This window comes from Eleginops maclovinus, chromosome 20, assembly GCF_036324505.1.
Source record: "Eleginops maclovinus isolate JMC-PN-2008 ecotype Puerto Natales chromosome 20, JC_Emac_rtc_rv5, whole genome shotgun sequence".
Lineage (NCBI taxonomy): Eukaryota > Metazoa > Chordata > Actinopteri > Perciformes > Eleginopidae > Eleginops > Eleginops maclovinus.
Window position 1 is genome coordinate 12711777 of NC_086368.1, and position 16786 is coordinate 12728562.

Genomic DNA, 16786 nt, shown 5'->3' on the forward strand with positions numbered 1-16786 from the left:
TATTTTCTAGATTTTTTTTGTTGGTCTAATCAATGTCTGAACATTTGCAAAAATGACAAGCTAAAATTGCATTTCCTGCCACTTTTTGGGATTCAAAAGTTTATGAATTATATTTCAATACGCGATTTGTCAACTAATTGTTGCAGCTCTTGTCTTTATTTATCTCCTTTCTCAATTGTAAAGTTCAAACTCAATATGCATTGTATATACAGCCCCGGAAAAAATTAAGAGAGTCTTTCATTAAATATTAAGTATGTCTTTGAGTTCAATTTATTATATATATTTTTAATGTATTCTCTAAACTACTGACAATTTTTCTCTGTGTTGAAATTCAACGGACACTGGAATGGCTGTCATACATGTAGAGATAAAGATTTAAGAAACATTTGGAGTGCTCTCTTAAGTTTTCCTTAACTGTATGTAATTAAGTTGATTTGACAAATGACCAAGACTTGTATTAACACATTTGGCCTTTCCCAATGTGTGGTAGCTACAACATCAGAGAACGTGTACAGTAATTTTCGGTCCTAATTACCTGTGTAACCATGTTAGAGCCCACAGTCCCGATTATTAGCACCTGCAATGATGTGGTTGGATGTAATGAGCAGGTGCATGTTCCCCAAGATCTAGAATTACCCTGCACTTGCACTCTTGCTGAAAGATACCATCTCAATATGAGTTTCATACAAAAGACTGCTTTGTTGTACTTTTACTTTTTTCTCTGTTTGTTTTGCTAATGTCCTGTAAGTATTTGTTTTTAAACCTTTGAGGTAAAACCCACATTTTCTTCTTCTGCATGCTCTTTCCGTGGTGATTGCTGCTTTACAGGAAGGGAAGGTGCGGCAGGTTTTTAGTGTCTGTCAGCAGTGTTGAGGTGCGCGACTTTGTTTACAGAAGAAAGATTACAGCCAAACCTGCTGTTTGTGTCACAGGGTTTTGTCTGATCTGTAGGAGCCTGTCAGGGCACATCAGGACAGAAGTTGTCTGTTCCTTAGATCAATTCCAATTATTTTTAGGGCATATTCATTTACATGTTGTCTTATTGTAAATATTTATTGATGACATGTTTTAAGTTTTCCGAATAGAGCTTTAGATGCTTATATTGCTATGAATATGCGGAATTAAATCAAGCATTTTTGTCATTCAAAGTTAAAAAGAGTAACCCCTCGATTCTGACACATAAAGTACCACACAACTGACCTTTAATTTACATTTACTGCCAACATACCTGTAATGAAGTTAGCCTCCTGTTCACCAAAATGACTCTGATTATGATACTGTGGAGTTGAATTTTTTTTCAAGTTGTTTTGTTTAAACCCTTATCAGGTCAATTGTATCATTTTGTATTTGCATTTATTCATTCAAAGACTGACTACAGTTAGGAACATTTCTGCAATTAAGAGATTACATTCCACACATACAACTAATCCAATAAACTATGACGGATGCAGCAGGGAGAGCAGCACGTTTAACACCGTCCACTATGAGTGCTTCTAGCTTTCATTCTTGACAAAATAAGACTCCTCACCTTCTGTGTTTTACTGACTGTCAGTAATATAATAATGCATGATCGCAGGACATATCTGAACTATTTGTGTAAATGTATTTCTTCTGTGGTTTCAGCATCTTTACTTGGTACTTTTACGCCATGCATTTAGTCAATTGTACTAGCGTTGTTTTAAATAAGTATGACTCAAGCTTTCAGAGGGAGTTTTTCTTGCCCTTCAACTGTGTAGCTTGGTTTGGTCTGTTATTAACATCCTACATGTTCTTTTTTTCTCCAACCACAATTGTCTACTTGGCTTTTCATTCTTGTGTAGTTTAGTTTAGTTTGGTGGGGTTTGTTTTAGTTTCCTTGCTTCGTCATAACCATGTCCTTTTTTTCTTTGTGTCAGGTCCAGGGTGTTTGGGGAGCAGTAGGTCTCGGAGCTCCAATGCCAGTGGACATGCAGCCACATCAGGGGCTGTATCACTACGAGACCTCACCCAGCCAACCCTCCAGAGGGTAAGATAGATCTGAACATGTGCTACGTCCTCAATCATTAGTCTGTGGCTGCATTTTAATGTGTATTTGCCACAGAAAACCCCATAACTGTTATAAAAGAAGTAGAAAGCAATATCTGAACATTTTGGTAAATACATGCAACGCAACACTGCACTGTCCACAATACTTCCAGCAATGATTAATTTTATATTTGTTATTTTATATGTTTTTTCAAGTCAAGAAACCAAAAACGTCATGATAAAGGGGTTGGAGCCAAAACAATAATGTTCTGAGGTAGATACAGCGATTGATATTTGAGCTAAAATGATCCATCCATCCATCCATCTTCTTCCGCTTATCCGTCAGGGTCGCAGAGGTTAAAGCTCCAGCAGAAAATATATAGAAAACATTATTTTTTTCCATTTCTTACATAATCTGCAAACTTCAGAGTTCCACTTACATTTATGATCAAGAAATGTGACAAATATACAAATTAACTAGTGTACCACTTTCAAGACCTTTATAGAAAACAAACTCTGTCATTATTGTAAAAAAGTTGCAGCGTTTTTGTATCAAAATTACCAACATATATTGACTGACATAAAACAGCAGATTAATACAAGCTCACATGTTGTAGATATTTCTTGGCAAACAACAGCTCATCTTTCCGCCCATCATTTCTATTGCTTGAATCGGTATAACACCTGGCAAATCAACCTGTTATTGCAGGACTTCAAAAAAGTTTTGCAGTCGCTGCGCCGGCCCAAAATAAAGTATTAGTGCACCATTTATAAATCTCAAATTGTTCTCTTCTGTTTCTGTAGAGGTTTGACAATGTGTCAATACGTTAAAAGGTTATAGTTGCCACCTTTTCTGATGTTGGACAGAGCCAGCCTAGCTATTTCCTCCTGCTCCCAGGTTTTATGCTAAGATGAACTATGTGTTTTATTCCTTCTCTAGAAAGCAGTCTCATATTCATCTTAGAGGCTTAGAAATGTCCCTTCTTTAAATCACACGGATATTCTGAGGGTGCAGAAGCCCAGGTCTAGCTGCAATTGTTGTGGACGCAGTGCTAGTCCAGCCCCTCACTCCTCCCCCTCTACTCCCGCCCTCCCTCATGCCACCCAGGTTGCGGGTGGACTCGGCCTCTCTCTGACAGCTGCTAATTACAGGCTGACCAGGCCCCGCTGCGCTCTGCATGACTGCCTCGCGCCCCGCTCAGGTTACCTAGAGTGAGGGAGAAACAGAGAGAGATGGAGAGAAAGGTGGCTAGTACGGACAGAGAAAGAAAGAGGGGCAGGAGGTGGAGGGAGGGAGGAAGAGAAGATAGAAAGTGACAGAGAGAGAGAGAGAGAGAGGAAGAGAGGGGGAGAAACAGAGAAGTAGAACAGAAGGGATGAATGAAAGGGAGAAAGGAGGGAGAGGTAGAGTCGGGGGGAACCAGCACAGTGGATTAGAGAGGACAGATTAAGCTCCTGTGTGGAATACACGTTGTGGTGAAATAATTAAAGAACTGAAAGGACGATTTAGGAGAATGTGGATAGATGAAGTCTGCCCATCAGGAGAGGAGCGAGAGGGACAGCGAGAGGGAGGGAAAGAAGAGAGACAGATTTTAAACTAACCAGTGAGACTGAAGAAAGGTCAGAGAAAACATTCAAATGAATGAGAAGATTGGAAAGTTCCAATGAAGCTTTCCTAGGGGAAAACCCAGTAGAGTACATTTCCAGTGAAGACCAACATAAGGCCTATGCCCCATCTAGTGGCGGGAACCAGACATCACAAGAGAGCCAGGCTGTGAACGAGCTCTGGAAAGTTACTAAGCTTAATATGATCACATAGTATTCATAGAAGATGTCCAATTGGTTGCTCTTGCTTACTTTGACCCAAACGACCGATTAGGGAACACAAATCAACTAAATCTTTTAAATATGCAAATCTAATTTATATATATATATATTTTTCGTAAATAATTATGTCCTGCGTGTCTTTAAAGAACTTAATATAACAATAAATGTGTTCCTCTATGCCTTCTGCGTCTCAATATTTGTGTTTCTGTCCATGTCTTATAAGTTATTACTTTTAGTTTATTAAAAAGCTTGAGTGTAAACGATTAAAAATGTCCAAAGTATTGAATAGATATTTGGGTGGAAACCTGGCTAGTGACTTTCAACACTGTTGAATGCGCTGCTTAAAATGTTGAAATGTTGAGCTTGCTCTTCATCTCATATAGTAGAATATAAAAAATCTTCTGTCACACTTTTTGCAGTTGACATTATTCACATTTATGTTGGATTCCTCACGATTGATAATATTGTTTTTTTTATATCTGCAGCATAGTCCCATCAGACCAGTCTCCATACAGTGATGTGTCCTCGCTGCGTGGCCCGCTCCTCAACGGCCCTCCCCAGGACTGCCGCGCTATGTATAATCCCATGACTCCCACTATGACTCATGGATCAGGCCCAGGACAGGGGATTGGCAACTGCATGGATCAATATATGAGGCCCCCTCAGGCCCCTCCGCCACACAGTATGATGGGCCATAGGGGCATGCCGCACACAGAGGGTGAGTCAGAGTATCTTTTACATCTCCTAAATCTCACAGCTGCTACTGATTTCAACGTGAAGACACCTGAGAGGCGAAGTAAGAACAGAGACTACCCAGATATCTACAGCAGGAAAGATCTGCAGTCAATAGAAGGCTTATGTTAAGATATATACGCCACGTCTGTTAAGCAGTCAAACACCAGCTTGGACTGATCTAAATTACCCAGGTAACTTAAGGTTCACCTAGGGATACAAAAAATAACCTATAAACATAACAAATATATTAAAAAAACACTATAAAACCTGCCAGGACAGTTAATTGTCTCTCTGCTTCCCTTCATTATAGAAAAGCTAAGTCTTACAAGTGATCCTTGCAGCTGTACCTATAGTGAAACTTCAAATGACTGAACCAAAATGGAAGTGGATGTCCTTACTAGCTCATGCAGCTCTTAGAAGAAACAACTGCTTGTTAACATGATATGCAGTGGAGAATGTAAACATACAAACTTGCTAAACTATGAGTAAGAGGAACCCCAGAACCGTTTGTCTACCTCCATAACACAGTGAGAGATGTTGATGTAAAGCTTAGCAGTAGTATGTTTAAGGATTTCAGTCTGTCTTTAATGTCCAACAGGTGGCAACAGCACCCCCTACTGTAACCAGAACATGATGTCCTCTCATCACAACTTCTGCCAGATTCAGCCTGGCTCAGATCAGATGGGCTCAGTTGATGGTAAGTAAACACTGCTCACGGTTTCCTATAAAATTAATTGTGTCTCAAAAAGACGTTTTCATCATAAGAACTAACCCCCCTGCGGTTCCTGTTCTGTGTTCCCCTTCAGGCTCAAGGTTCTCCACACCTCGATCCATACTGAAGCTGAGTAAAAAGAGAGCTTTGTCCATCTCTCCTCTGTCTGATGCCAGTGTCGACCTGCAGACAGTGATCCGCACATCACCCAACTCTCTGGTGGCCTTTGTCAACTCTCGCTGCAACCCTAACGGGGCCAGCTCTTATGGGCATCTCTCTGTGAGCGCCATGAGGTCAGACATTTCACTTTCAGATATTTAAGCACAAACAGAAATTAAATGTAAAAGTCAGCAATAACTTTGACCTCAGACTAGTATGCTCTAATATTCAAAAAACTATCAAAGCATCATAAACATGTTTTACTTTGAGGAGTGAAGTTTGTGTTGTCTCCCTTCATTTGGCCAGATTAGTGCAACTATAATTAACACAACATATAAATATGAAGTCTGAATGATCAAACCAGCACCGTTGGTTACCAAAAAAAAGACATCAAATGCAGGTGCACTGTAATAAAGTCAATTAAAGAATAAATCTGAACTTTGTTGAAATGTACCTGTTGGTGTGATTCATAGCTTCCTTTCAGCTGGCCAGTTGCTCAGCAAATAAGGGGATTTAGTTATTAACAAAAAGGTAGATATATATAAAGAAAAATGAGGAAAATAAGATAAACAAAGAGTGGGAGAAAAATAAGTGACATTTTCAAGTATTAAAAGAAAAATAAGGAGTAGCCAATGTTTATTTGCCCATGATAAATGTCCCAGTCCATGTACATTTCAGCAAATTGGCCACCAGTTGTATTCCATTTTAAGTGATATTGACTATCTCAGAAGTTTCATCAGATTTATTTTTCAACGTTGTCCTATTGTTACCTTACAGCCCGTCCCTTGGCTATTCCAGCAACATAAACTGCCAATCCAGGCAACATGTTTCAATGTATGGAGGAGGCGGGGGGACGCCTCTGGGTGGACACATACCAGGTCCCTGCCAAGCTTCCCGATTACCTCCCCACAATCCTCGGCTCCACGTTCCACCCAAGCATGGACACGTAAGACAGTCTTCTCACTTACTATACAAACATCTCACAACGATTCAGTAGCAGAACACACTTTGCTTGATATTTCTTTGAAGTGAATGGATGGGAGGTGGGAATAGGAAGCAAAGGGAGGTCTTCAGTAGGGAGAATTTACATCTGTGCTAATTGCATGTTATTGACTTTCATAGAGACAAACAAAGGTAACATGATGTGTGTTTTGTTTTGTAGCTGAAGACAGAGCCAGGGCTGGGACTTGGGATGGATGGCATGAATTTGAAGAGCCTGGAGGAGAGGTCAGAGGGAGATGTGGCCAGTCCTTCTTCCACTGGCACTCAGGTACAGAACCATTATGTAACCCACATGAGTATGAAACCCATTTACGTAATATAAGAGTTACTATGCCCCACCACAAGGGGCGCACCAGCCCTGTATTCATGGTCACGAGCACGCGCCTGAGACTCAACCGAGACGTTGACTGTGAGTGCCGTTCGTTGAGTGAGCTGACGAATTTGGGAGAGAGCCTCGTGAGTTGTTGAGAGAGAGAGAGAGAGAGAGAGAGAGAGAGAGAGGAGCTGCTTCAACCGTGTAAGCCCTCTGTTAGACTCCGACTGTTTTTTTTTGGACTTCAGATTAGGAACAGATTCAGATTTCCGAACCTTTAGTTCGGTGGCGAGCCAGGACCCTGATTAAGAGGAGCGGAGCGCGGTGTGGCCAGCCGCGGATCCACTCAGAGGACCTCAAACCATCATCTCGTTCACTCACTGGCACAGATAAAATATACAAAAACCTACCCGGGTAGTACATTGACAGAATATTGCATACACCCTGAGGGACTTGAACTCTGACTTCTAGTGAAGAAGAAGGGACACTTTAATTTTGTTTTTTTTATAAGAGAGCTCTATGTTTTTGTATCATTTATTTTCCATACACTGTCAAGAAAATTGCGTGTTGCAATAAATTGTTATACTCTAACCTCATGTTCTCGCATTTGACTAACTAGGCCTACTCCCAACTATCCGAACCTAGCAAGAGTGTAAGTGTCATAAGGTTGTTGCTGATCAGACTACGGGCGCTACAATTAGTTTTCATTATCACTACATTAGTTTTGGCATTCAGATGTGTCATATATGCAGGAATATAAACACATCTATCTGTGGCACATGTCATAGAAATTAAGGTAAATAGAGGTGGATGACAAACAAATTGCTGTTGGTAAATGTGTTTGACTGATGAGCCATTACAAAGCATGCAAAGAAAGTAGCATATTTTTCGCTGCATTTATGACTAGTTTTATGTAGTTTGCAAAGGACCTCCATCATCATGTCAGCAGAACATGACTGATCTCATATGTTCCCATTCAGGGGCTTTTCTCAGAGGGGTAAAAAAAGTAAATGCTTTGCATAAATGCAGAAGCAGAAAAATACACACTTTATAACAGTGGTGTGAAGTAAGTAAGTTGTACTGTATTTTTACTTTGCTTGGTTATTTAAATTTGTTGCTACTGTTCTTTCACCCCACTAAAATTCAGAGGTTAATCATGTTTTTTTTACTCCACTTTTCAAGGTTTCAAGGTTTCAAGGTTTTATTTGTCATATGCACAGCAGATACAGCGTATATGTTGGCAATGAAAATCTTATGTCGCGTGCTCCTCCAACAACTCAACATACATGGTGCAAAAGATAAATAAAATAGTGAAAAAGAGAGAAGAATATTTACAATATAGAGAAGAATATTTACAATATTTACTTCATTTATTGAGTACCTTTAGTTACTTTGCAGCTTTTGTTTAATGGTGTGAAATATAACCAGCACTTATATACGATTTTAGTTACACCTGGACTAAATTCACAAGCTACCCTGCCACATAATGAAAAATATATGCACCTTAACTGGCTTTGATAACACTCTAACGCATCAAAAATATTAACCAAAACATATCATTTATATTATTCTGAAATGGGCCAATCTGCATAATTAGTATTTTTACTTTTGGTACTTTTAAGTGTATTTTGATGCTAATACCTTTGTACTTTACTTGAGTAACATTATGATTGCAGCACTTTTGCTTGTAAGGGTATTTCTACACTCTGGTACATCTACTTTTACTTAAGGACAAGATATAATACTTTTTACACCTCTGCTTTTTCATAATGAGCTATATCACGTTTTCTATACTGTTGAAAACAGGCAATAATCCGACAGAGTACAAACCTTTTCCTCTTCAATTTGTTTTTATCCTGCAGCTCAATCCCCCGTTTACCGTGTTGTCCTGCTGCTCCCATATTGACAATCCTCTCAGAAAGATGCTAGAGATGAGTGAAATGACGACAAATGACGACAACAGTAAATAGCCAATCAGATTGCAGTGTAGCAACAGCTAATCAGCCGCACCTGGCAATACATTTGTGGCAATACATCCGTTTTCATTGAACTTCGGGCATGCGCATTGTTTTATTCTCGAGCCAAGCGCAATTAAACACCATTTCAAAACTATTACATCCAACGACTTAAATAATGTAGAAAAACGATAAATGACAGCGGCCACGAATGTTTTATTTAATATTGAATAGCTTTGCTTTGCCAGTTACAGTACCATAGAACTAAACACACATACAGTATATTTTCAATGCAATGTTTTTTACAGTTCAAAGCTCATACATTTACCAAAAATATAGAAAATGCAATCTCTAGAGGAGGAATCCCACAATTTTTATTTTTTACAAGTGCATTATTTAAGGATTACATTTATTTCCAAATTACTCAGTACCACTTAAATACTTTTCTTTGTTGCCAGCAGGTGGGGTTATACCCCAATTGCCCAAATAACCCATCTCTTTTTAAAACACTATTACCTTCAATTTGATTCATGAACTTCTTGTTTCTTTTGATATGTTTCATCAGGACCCCCTCATGGGCCTACTGGATGGCAGAGATGACATGGACAAGGAGGACGGGAAGCCTGAACCAGAGGCCATCTACGAAACCAACTGTCACTGGGAGAACTGCAGCAAGGAGTTTGACACACAAGACCAGCTAGTTCATGTAAGAGATAGATCAGTCAAAAGACATTGTACAAAAATCTGGAAATCAGCTTTTAAGCAAAAAGGGATCTACAGTATACCACATAGATTTTTAATGGATCCCTCTATATATCTGTTTACTTTACAGCACATCAACAATGAGCACATCCATGGGGAAAAGAAGGAATTTGTGTGTCACTGGCAGGAGTGCTCTCGAGAACAGAGGCCGTTCAAAGCCCAGTACATGCTGGTGGTTCATATGCGCAGACACACAGGAGAGAAGCCACATAAGTGCACTGTGAGTGTATCCAAATCACTCTCCATGTACTTGTTTTTCTTTGTTTTAAATCAGTGTTTTTCTTTGCAATTTTAATCGCATATTGGTTGTTGTGATAAGAACTGTTTGGTTTTGTCTAGTTTGAAGGCTGTAATAAGGCCTACTCTCGCCTGGAGAATTTGAAGACCCATCTGCGCTCTCACACTGGAGAGAAACCATACGTGTGTGAACATGAAGGCTGTAACAAAGCCTTCTCCAACGCTTCAGATCGGGCCAAGCACCAGAACCGAACTCACTCCAATGAGGTACTGTAGTGTGCACCACTGAAAAGTAACCAAATACATTTGAATATGATTGTATACATTATTGAAATTGTTTTTATATTAGAGACAGAATCATTATCAGAAATGCTTTATTTGTCGCACAGCAGGGACATTTTTAATGTAACAGCAAAGGGAGAGTGCAGATACAAAGGCAAAAATGAAGCGAGTGGACTCAAATGTTTAATAGGCCATATTTTATATGTCCACATTTAACAAGGGATTTATTTTTGATTGATAATATCACATAAGAGTCTTGCAGGGATTCAAACTTCTGAAAATAGTTTGGGATGTTTATAATGCTAGCTATAGCAAATCAGGTTTGTAATTAGCACAAAATAATAAACTGGTAATTGTGAAAAACATTTTCATTTGAAATCAAATTGTAATAAAGTATGTTTTGGTATGCAAGACTGTGTATGGACAAAGTAGGTTTTATGTATTGACAGTCTCTTTGCTCTTTTACAGAAACCTTATGTTTGTAAGATCCCCGGCTGCACTAAGCGGTACACAGATCCAAGCTCTTTGCGTAAACATGTGAAGACGGTGCATGGTCCTGAAGCCCACATCACCAAGAAGCATCGTGGAGACACAGGACCTCGACCCCCGGGTTCAGCTATGAACCCTGGAGGCCCGAGCTCTGAACTGCTGCTGGAGAAAGAGGAGACACGCAGGGAGGACTGTAAACTGCTTATTCCTGAGACGACTCTGGTAAGTAATAACGTTTGCCTGTGGTCTGCAGGATCCTTTAAATACAAGAAACTTAACAGCTGATAGAATCAACACATCCATCTTTTTTCCCCATTGTGTACAAATCACATTATAAGCATTCTTGCAAAAGCGTTGACATTTGAGCACATCATATATCTTGTTTCAGAAATCCCAGCCCAGCCCCGGTGGTCAATCATCCTGCAGTAGCGAACGTTCTCCACTGGGAAGCGCCAACAACAATGACAGTGGGGTCGAGATGAACCTAAATGCAGCTGGCAGTCTGGAGGATCTCACAGCACTGGAGGATGGAGTTGCCGGTGGAGGAGGGGAGCCAGGAAGTGTTGCAACAATGGGAATGTCAACCCAGGCTTTGAAGAGACTGGAGAACCTGAAGATTGACAAGCTGAAGCAAATCCGCAGGCCGCCCCCTCCTGGCCGCTGTGCGAGTAACAAACTACCTGCACTTCCAGGTATGTGATGATATAACAAATTAATCCAAAACTCTGGTATGTGCCTATCCTTTGGTTTGTATTGGGAAAGCATGAGTTGTTGCATAAAAAACAATATTTAAACTGGGCTGAAATATAAATTGTTACAACATTGTTTTATCTAAATTGACATTCATAGTTTTTATTTAAATGTTTCTAAGCTTTCTCCTTCTGGATATTTATTTTCAGGTCCAGGGGAGAATATGGGAATGTGTGCACCTTCTCCACTCCTCTCAAATCGACGAGTTATGGAACTGTCCAATCACGATTTAGGAGGTGGGACATCCATTGGCTGCTCTTCTAATGACAGAAGAGGAAGCGGCACCAGCAGCTTAAGCTCTGCATATACTGTTAGCCGTCGGTCCTCCATGGTCTCTCCTTACCTCTCCAGCCGGCGCTCCAGTGACGTCTCACAAATGGGAGGAACTGTAGGCGGAGGATGTCACCTCCTTGGCCCAGAGCAGAGTGTGGGAGACCCCCTCTCACCTGAGACAAATCGCAGAGGAGCTCCATGTCCTGGAGGAGGATTGCCAGGTCTTCCTAATTTAACACCTGCCCAGCAATACAGCCTAAAGGCCAAATATGCTGCAGCAACTGGTGGACCACCACCTACTCCTTTACCCAATATGGAGCAGCCAGTTACTCCAGGCAGAAGAGGAGGTGTTTTGAGTGAGTACCACGGTCAGCCTCTGCCTCCATTCCTCCAACATGGTGGTCCACGTAGGCACAGTGCCAACACAGAATATGGCACTGGTGTCATCTACCCACACCAGGCTCCAGGCAACCATAGCAGGCGAGCCAGTGACCCTGTCCGATCAGTAGCAGATCCTCAAGCTCTCCCCAAGCGCTTCAATAGCCTTAATAATGTAGCCATGATGGGCCGAAGGAATGCACTTCAACATCGTGGCTCCGACACCAGTCTTTCCCGCCATCTTTACTCCCCTCGGCCACCTAGCATCACAGAGAATGTAATGATGGAGGCTATGGGTATGGAGCCCCAGATTGGCTCTGTTGAAGCCAGGGATCGTTCCATGATGATGCCCCCTGGAGAGAGAAGCTTCATGGGATATCAGCAACAGCATCAAACTATGGGAGGAGCTGGGGGTTCCCTTGGAAATCAACTGTCTCCAAGACATGACTCTCTGAGCTGCCCAGACCAGGGTTACATGCAGGGCCACTACCAGAACCAGGGGGGGGAAGTCCCTTCCAGAGCTGGTGGAAATTCAATAGGCCAAGCAAGGCCTGTTCACACAGAGGGAATGTCCAATTCCCTTCTCCAACAGGCCGAGTACAGCATGAGCACATGCCAGCTTAGTCCCTCAGGCCCCCATTACCCAGGCATTGGCCAGGGTGGTGATGCTGGAGGCCCTTGGAGTGATTCCCACAGCCAAATTCAAACTCCCAACCATGCTCTCCAGAACCAGCGAGGAATGCAGTTTGCAGATCCTAGCCTGCAGCCTCAACACACACAGGCCCACTTCAACAATCAGACAGGCCTCTACAACAGTCCAGATGGAACCCACAAGCTTACCATCAAGCCAGAGCAGCAGTTCCACCCTGGGATGGGAGGTGGAAATGCCTGTCAAAGTGCTAAGCTCCAACAGCAGCGGATGCTCCTCCAGCAGCCTCAAGGTTACCCACAACCGACTGGCCAGGTCCTGCTGAGGAACTCCAACAATCCCAGCTGTGACTTTCAAGGGCAGAACCAGAACTCCTACCCCAGTGCAGGGGGCTTGAGCTTAGGCTGTGCTGGCACTGCGCTGACAGATGGGCAGAGGTCAGAAACCCCCATGATGCAGGTAAAGGAGATGATGGTGAGAAACTATGTACAGTCCCAGCAAGCACTCATGTGGGAGCAGCAACAAGAACAGCAACAACAGCAGCAGCAGCAGCAGCAGCAGAGTGGAATAAAACCCCCTCCTCTATCTGATAATATGGATATGAGTGGCCAGACAGCAATGATGCAGCGAAGTCCACAGCATCAAAATCAGAATCTTTACTCCAACCAGCCTTACCCGTCCTACCCCAACCAGAACCTGGTCATGAGCCCTCCGGCCCACAGCCGAGGGACCAGCTCTGTGACACCTAAAGAACAGCAGCTGACAGGTGTCCAAGGCTCATGTTATGGCCAGGAGATAGTGGTTCCCAGGCCTCCTCAGGGACGGAAACCTGTCAGCCGCCAGAACAGCCTTTCACAGGTAGCAGGGAGCTACCTTGGAAGCCCCCCCCACCTCAGCCCTGTCCACTCAAATTCCAGCCCCAGGCGAGCAGTCCGACTTCTTCCAGTCCAGCATCCACAGCACCCGCAAAATGAAATGTTCTCTCCTTCCAATAACAACAACAACATGTACTATTCAGATCAGATAAACATGGACAAACACATGGACCCCCAGAATGGACCTTGTGTCAACCAGCAGCACAGTATGGGTTCCAACCTTGACCCTTCAGGGGGGACAAAACCTGTCCCTATGACTCCCTATCCTGAATCTGGCCCCATCTCCAATGCATTAGAAAACTTGGACCTGGATAACGCTCGCATAGACTTCACCTCCATCATTGATGATGCTGATTCTTCCTCGTTCAGCCCAATCAACCCTCCCCTTCTGGGTCAGCCAGGGTCTTCCACCCAGGCCTCATCCCGTCTCAACACCCCCCAGACTTCTGTCACCTTAGCTGCAGGCTCAGGTCTGTCCAACATGGCTGTAGGTGACATGACGTCAATGCTCACCTCGCTGGCTGGGGAGAACAAATACCTGAACACACTGTCTTAGGAGAAACGTTTAGGGCATCTCTGTCAAGATTAACAATCAGGTAGAGGCCTTGACCAGTTCTTAATGTTTTAATTGAGATCCCACATGAAAATCCAGTATTCAGGAGTAACCAGCAGGGGGTTACTTTGCAAGAACTTTCAGTTAGGGAATAGAATAAGTGGGCCCCTTTTTAAATGGATCATTTGATGTGATGGATCATATGTCTGGGCTTTTTTAAACATTCACATACGTCTTTATAAATAAACCCAACATATAAACTTGTATTCAATCCAGGATCCTGAAATTGAGAGGGGTCTTTAGCTAATGGAATCTCCATGTAATGCATTTTGTTCACAAGTTGAGACAAAGCTACGAATGTGATCCTATCACAGGTTTCAAAATTGTAAAAATCCTCACTTACAGCCTTAAAACCAAAGGTGCCTGATCAACCTCCCTCACTGTATTGTTCCTTCGCTGCCTTGGTACTTGGTATTTTTCTGTGCCTTACTGTAAGACACAGAGCCTTATGCCTGAAATGAAACTGATACTGAACATTTTCCAAACAGGCATTTCAGTCACATGGGGCTGTGGCAACAGTGGAGCAGAGAAGGATGCATGTAAATAAGTTTTATATACATATATTATAATGTTGTGTACATGACAATGAGACAATGGATTAATCATCCTCTGTCTTGTGAGAGACTGCTTGAATTCTGATGGCCAATGTTCAGACAGGAGTTTATAAGACGGGTGTTTCCAAAAGCTAAGTGAAGACTAAAATTGTGCTTTTAGTGGTTGAGAAATTGTTTCTCTGTGCTACTAAATAATAATCTGTATTAATAGGGATTTCTTCCTTATCATTAACAACACACTCCATAGTGGCCTATCAGTATTCCAACACATACACAGATGCAATCAGAGGCAGACACTCAGGACTTGTTGGTGTTTGAATCTTTAGTTTTCAGATGACATGTATGTTGTAATTGCCTTTCCAGACAGAGAGTTTGCACTCCACATGTTTACTGTAAGTGTTTGTAAAGCAGCTGTGCACTTGTTTTCTTTCAAGTGGTGTTTATAACTGCAAAACAGAAAGGTCCCTGGTTCTTTATGAGGTACATACATAGTGGTTGATACGTTCCTATATGTTGTGTGTGCCCAGAAACTCTCTAAGTTACAGTATGTCTGATTAAACAATAACCCAATCTACTACTGGTGCATGACTCAGCTGAGGATTACGGCTAATTTGAATAACACCTGAATCAGCTGATTTCTAATAGTTGCCCATGTTTCAGCAACTGAGGTACACCAATAGTACAGTGCTGCTGCACTCTGGCTCTGATCCCAAAGAGGAGTTATTTGGAAAATTCCTCATACTAATTCAGAATAAAGGATCAAGAAGCGGGAACTTTATCAATTGCTACCACTGTAGTAAAATACATATTTTCACGGGTACAGTGAGGTACTTTTTGCAACTATTGAGCTGATTCAGACGGAAGAAGGCTGCAGCTTTTGGTAGGAGGACTATTTTAACACTGTGGCTTTGCACTGACTACAGCACTGCATGGAAAGGTTTCTGTCTCTTATGACTATTCACATGAACCTCATTTTGATAGCGATAAAGAATTATTACAGTATTTTTGATAGTGAATTAAGAACATATCTGAGCAAAGCTAGACCCAATTAGTCCACAATTAAGTATTGCTGGAGCATTTTATGGGACTTTCCAGAATAACACTTCAAAGTCTACCAAGCATTAGCATGAAAGTACATTTCTTCATTTTGGAAAAAGTTAAAAAACTACCAAAGACACCTTAAAATGACTGATAAAAAGATGCACAAATACTCTATTTTAACACAACACTAACACTAGCAATAAGGGCATGAACATTGACTGATAGTGCTGTTCTTTAGAATGTATGAGATGTTTTGTATAAAATTATCTTTTTATGTTAATGAACTTTATTGATGTTGCCTTCTTTGTGTGTGTATTTTTTTTATATCTGTCATCCTTCATTCTTACTTTTTTGCTGGCAAAAGAATATCACCTTTAGCAACTGAAAGCTAAAATAGTAGCATTAACTTCAATAGACAAAAAGCCAAGTGTTATATTTTGTGTACAATTTTCTACATTTTTATACAAATGTGTTATATTTTACCAGTTTATGAATAAAGATGTTCAGTGGGATGGATGCAGAAGGTTTGTCAAACGTTTCTTTTCATGTCGTTTGTTGTAATGTCAAATTGTGGGTTTTTTTAAAAACGCACACTGATGCTACTCAAATGCTGTTTTGAGCCATATGTGCTCATTCTATAGAGGTTTTAAAGTTAAAGTAGGTAGCCTATGGGTGCTCTGCTGTCTGACATTTGTTGTTGTTCCTGATGGATAAATGCAATGACTTCTTCAGGCCAATAGAGTGCAGTACAGCCTGAGAACAAAAATAATAGCCAACCATGTTTCTTTAATTCACTCTGACTGAAGCCCCCTGAATTTTGCTTACTCTACATAGTCCATAGCCATTTTAGGCAGTTAAACTATAGTTGGTGTAATTGTGATGCATGTGATTCAACAACATTTACTCAAAAATGATTGCAAATCTAATTAACTGACCAAGCAGAAGCCATTTATCCCAAAATATCCAACCTTTTCTCCTCATATTAGTTGGAAAATCCCCTTGTCATAGATACAATTAAGACGTAGCTGTCAAGTCAGCCTATTATGAGCTATGGCGATCTGCTTGTCTGCTACAGTCTGTAAGTATGAGTATTAAAAATGGCTGCTGTTAGTGACATCAGTGCCTGGACCGGCTCCCTGTGGTCAGTGGGGATTGGCACTCTGGGCCTTCTATTCG

At 41.4% G+C, this 16786-nt stretch overlaps 1 protein-coding gene across 1 annotated transcript in view; it reads left to right on the forward strand.

Annotated features, from left to right (window-relative positions):
* gli1 (GLI family zinc finger 1) overlaps positions 1-16133 on the forward strand; it is a 48609-nt gene extending 32476 nt beyond the window's left edge. The window contains exons 2-13 of the mRNA XM_063912084.1: positions 1896-2005; positions 4317-4549; positions 5165-5263; positions 5373-5571; positions 6215-6383; positions 6600-6707; positions 9273-9413; positions 9540-9689; positions 9809-9973; positions 10457-10699; positions 10866-11169; positions 11377-16133. Coding sequence (XP_063768154.1) covers positions 1935-2005; positions 4317-4549; positions 5165-5263; positions 5373-5571; positions 6215-6383; positions 6600-6707; positions 9273-9413; positions 9540-9689; positions 9809-9973; positions 10457-10699; positions 10866-11169; positions 11377-13958 — 4464 coding nt within the window. The 5' untranslated portion in view covers positions 1896-1934 and the 3' untranslated portion in view covers positions 13959-16133. The remainder of the gene's footprint in view (positions 1-1895; positions 2006-4316; positions 4550-5164; positions 5264-5372; positions 5572-6214; positions 6384-6599; positions 6708-9272; positions 9414-9539; positions 9690-9808; positions 9974-10456; positions 10700-10865; positions 11170-11376) is intronic.
* Positions 16134-16786: the final 653 nt, after the last annotated feature.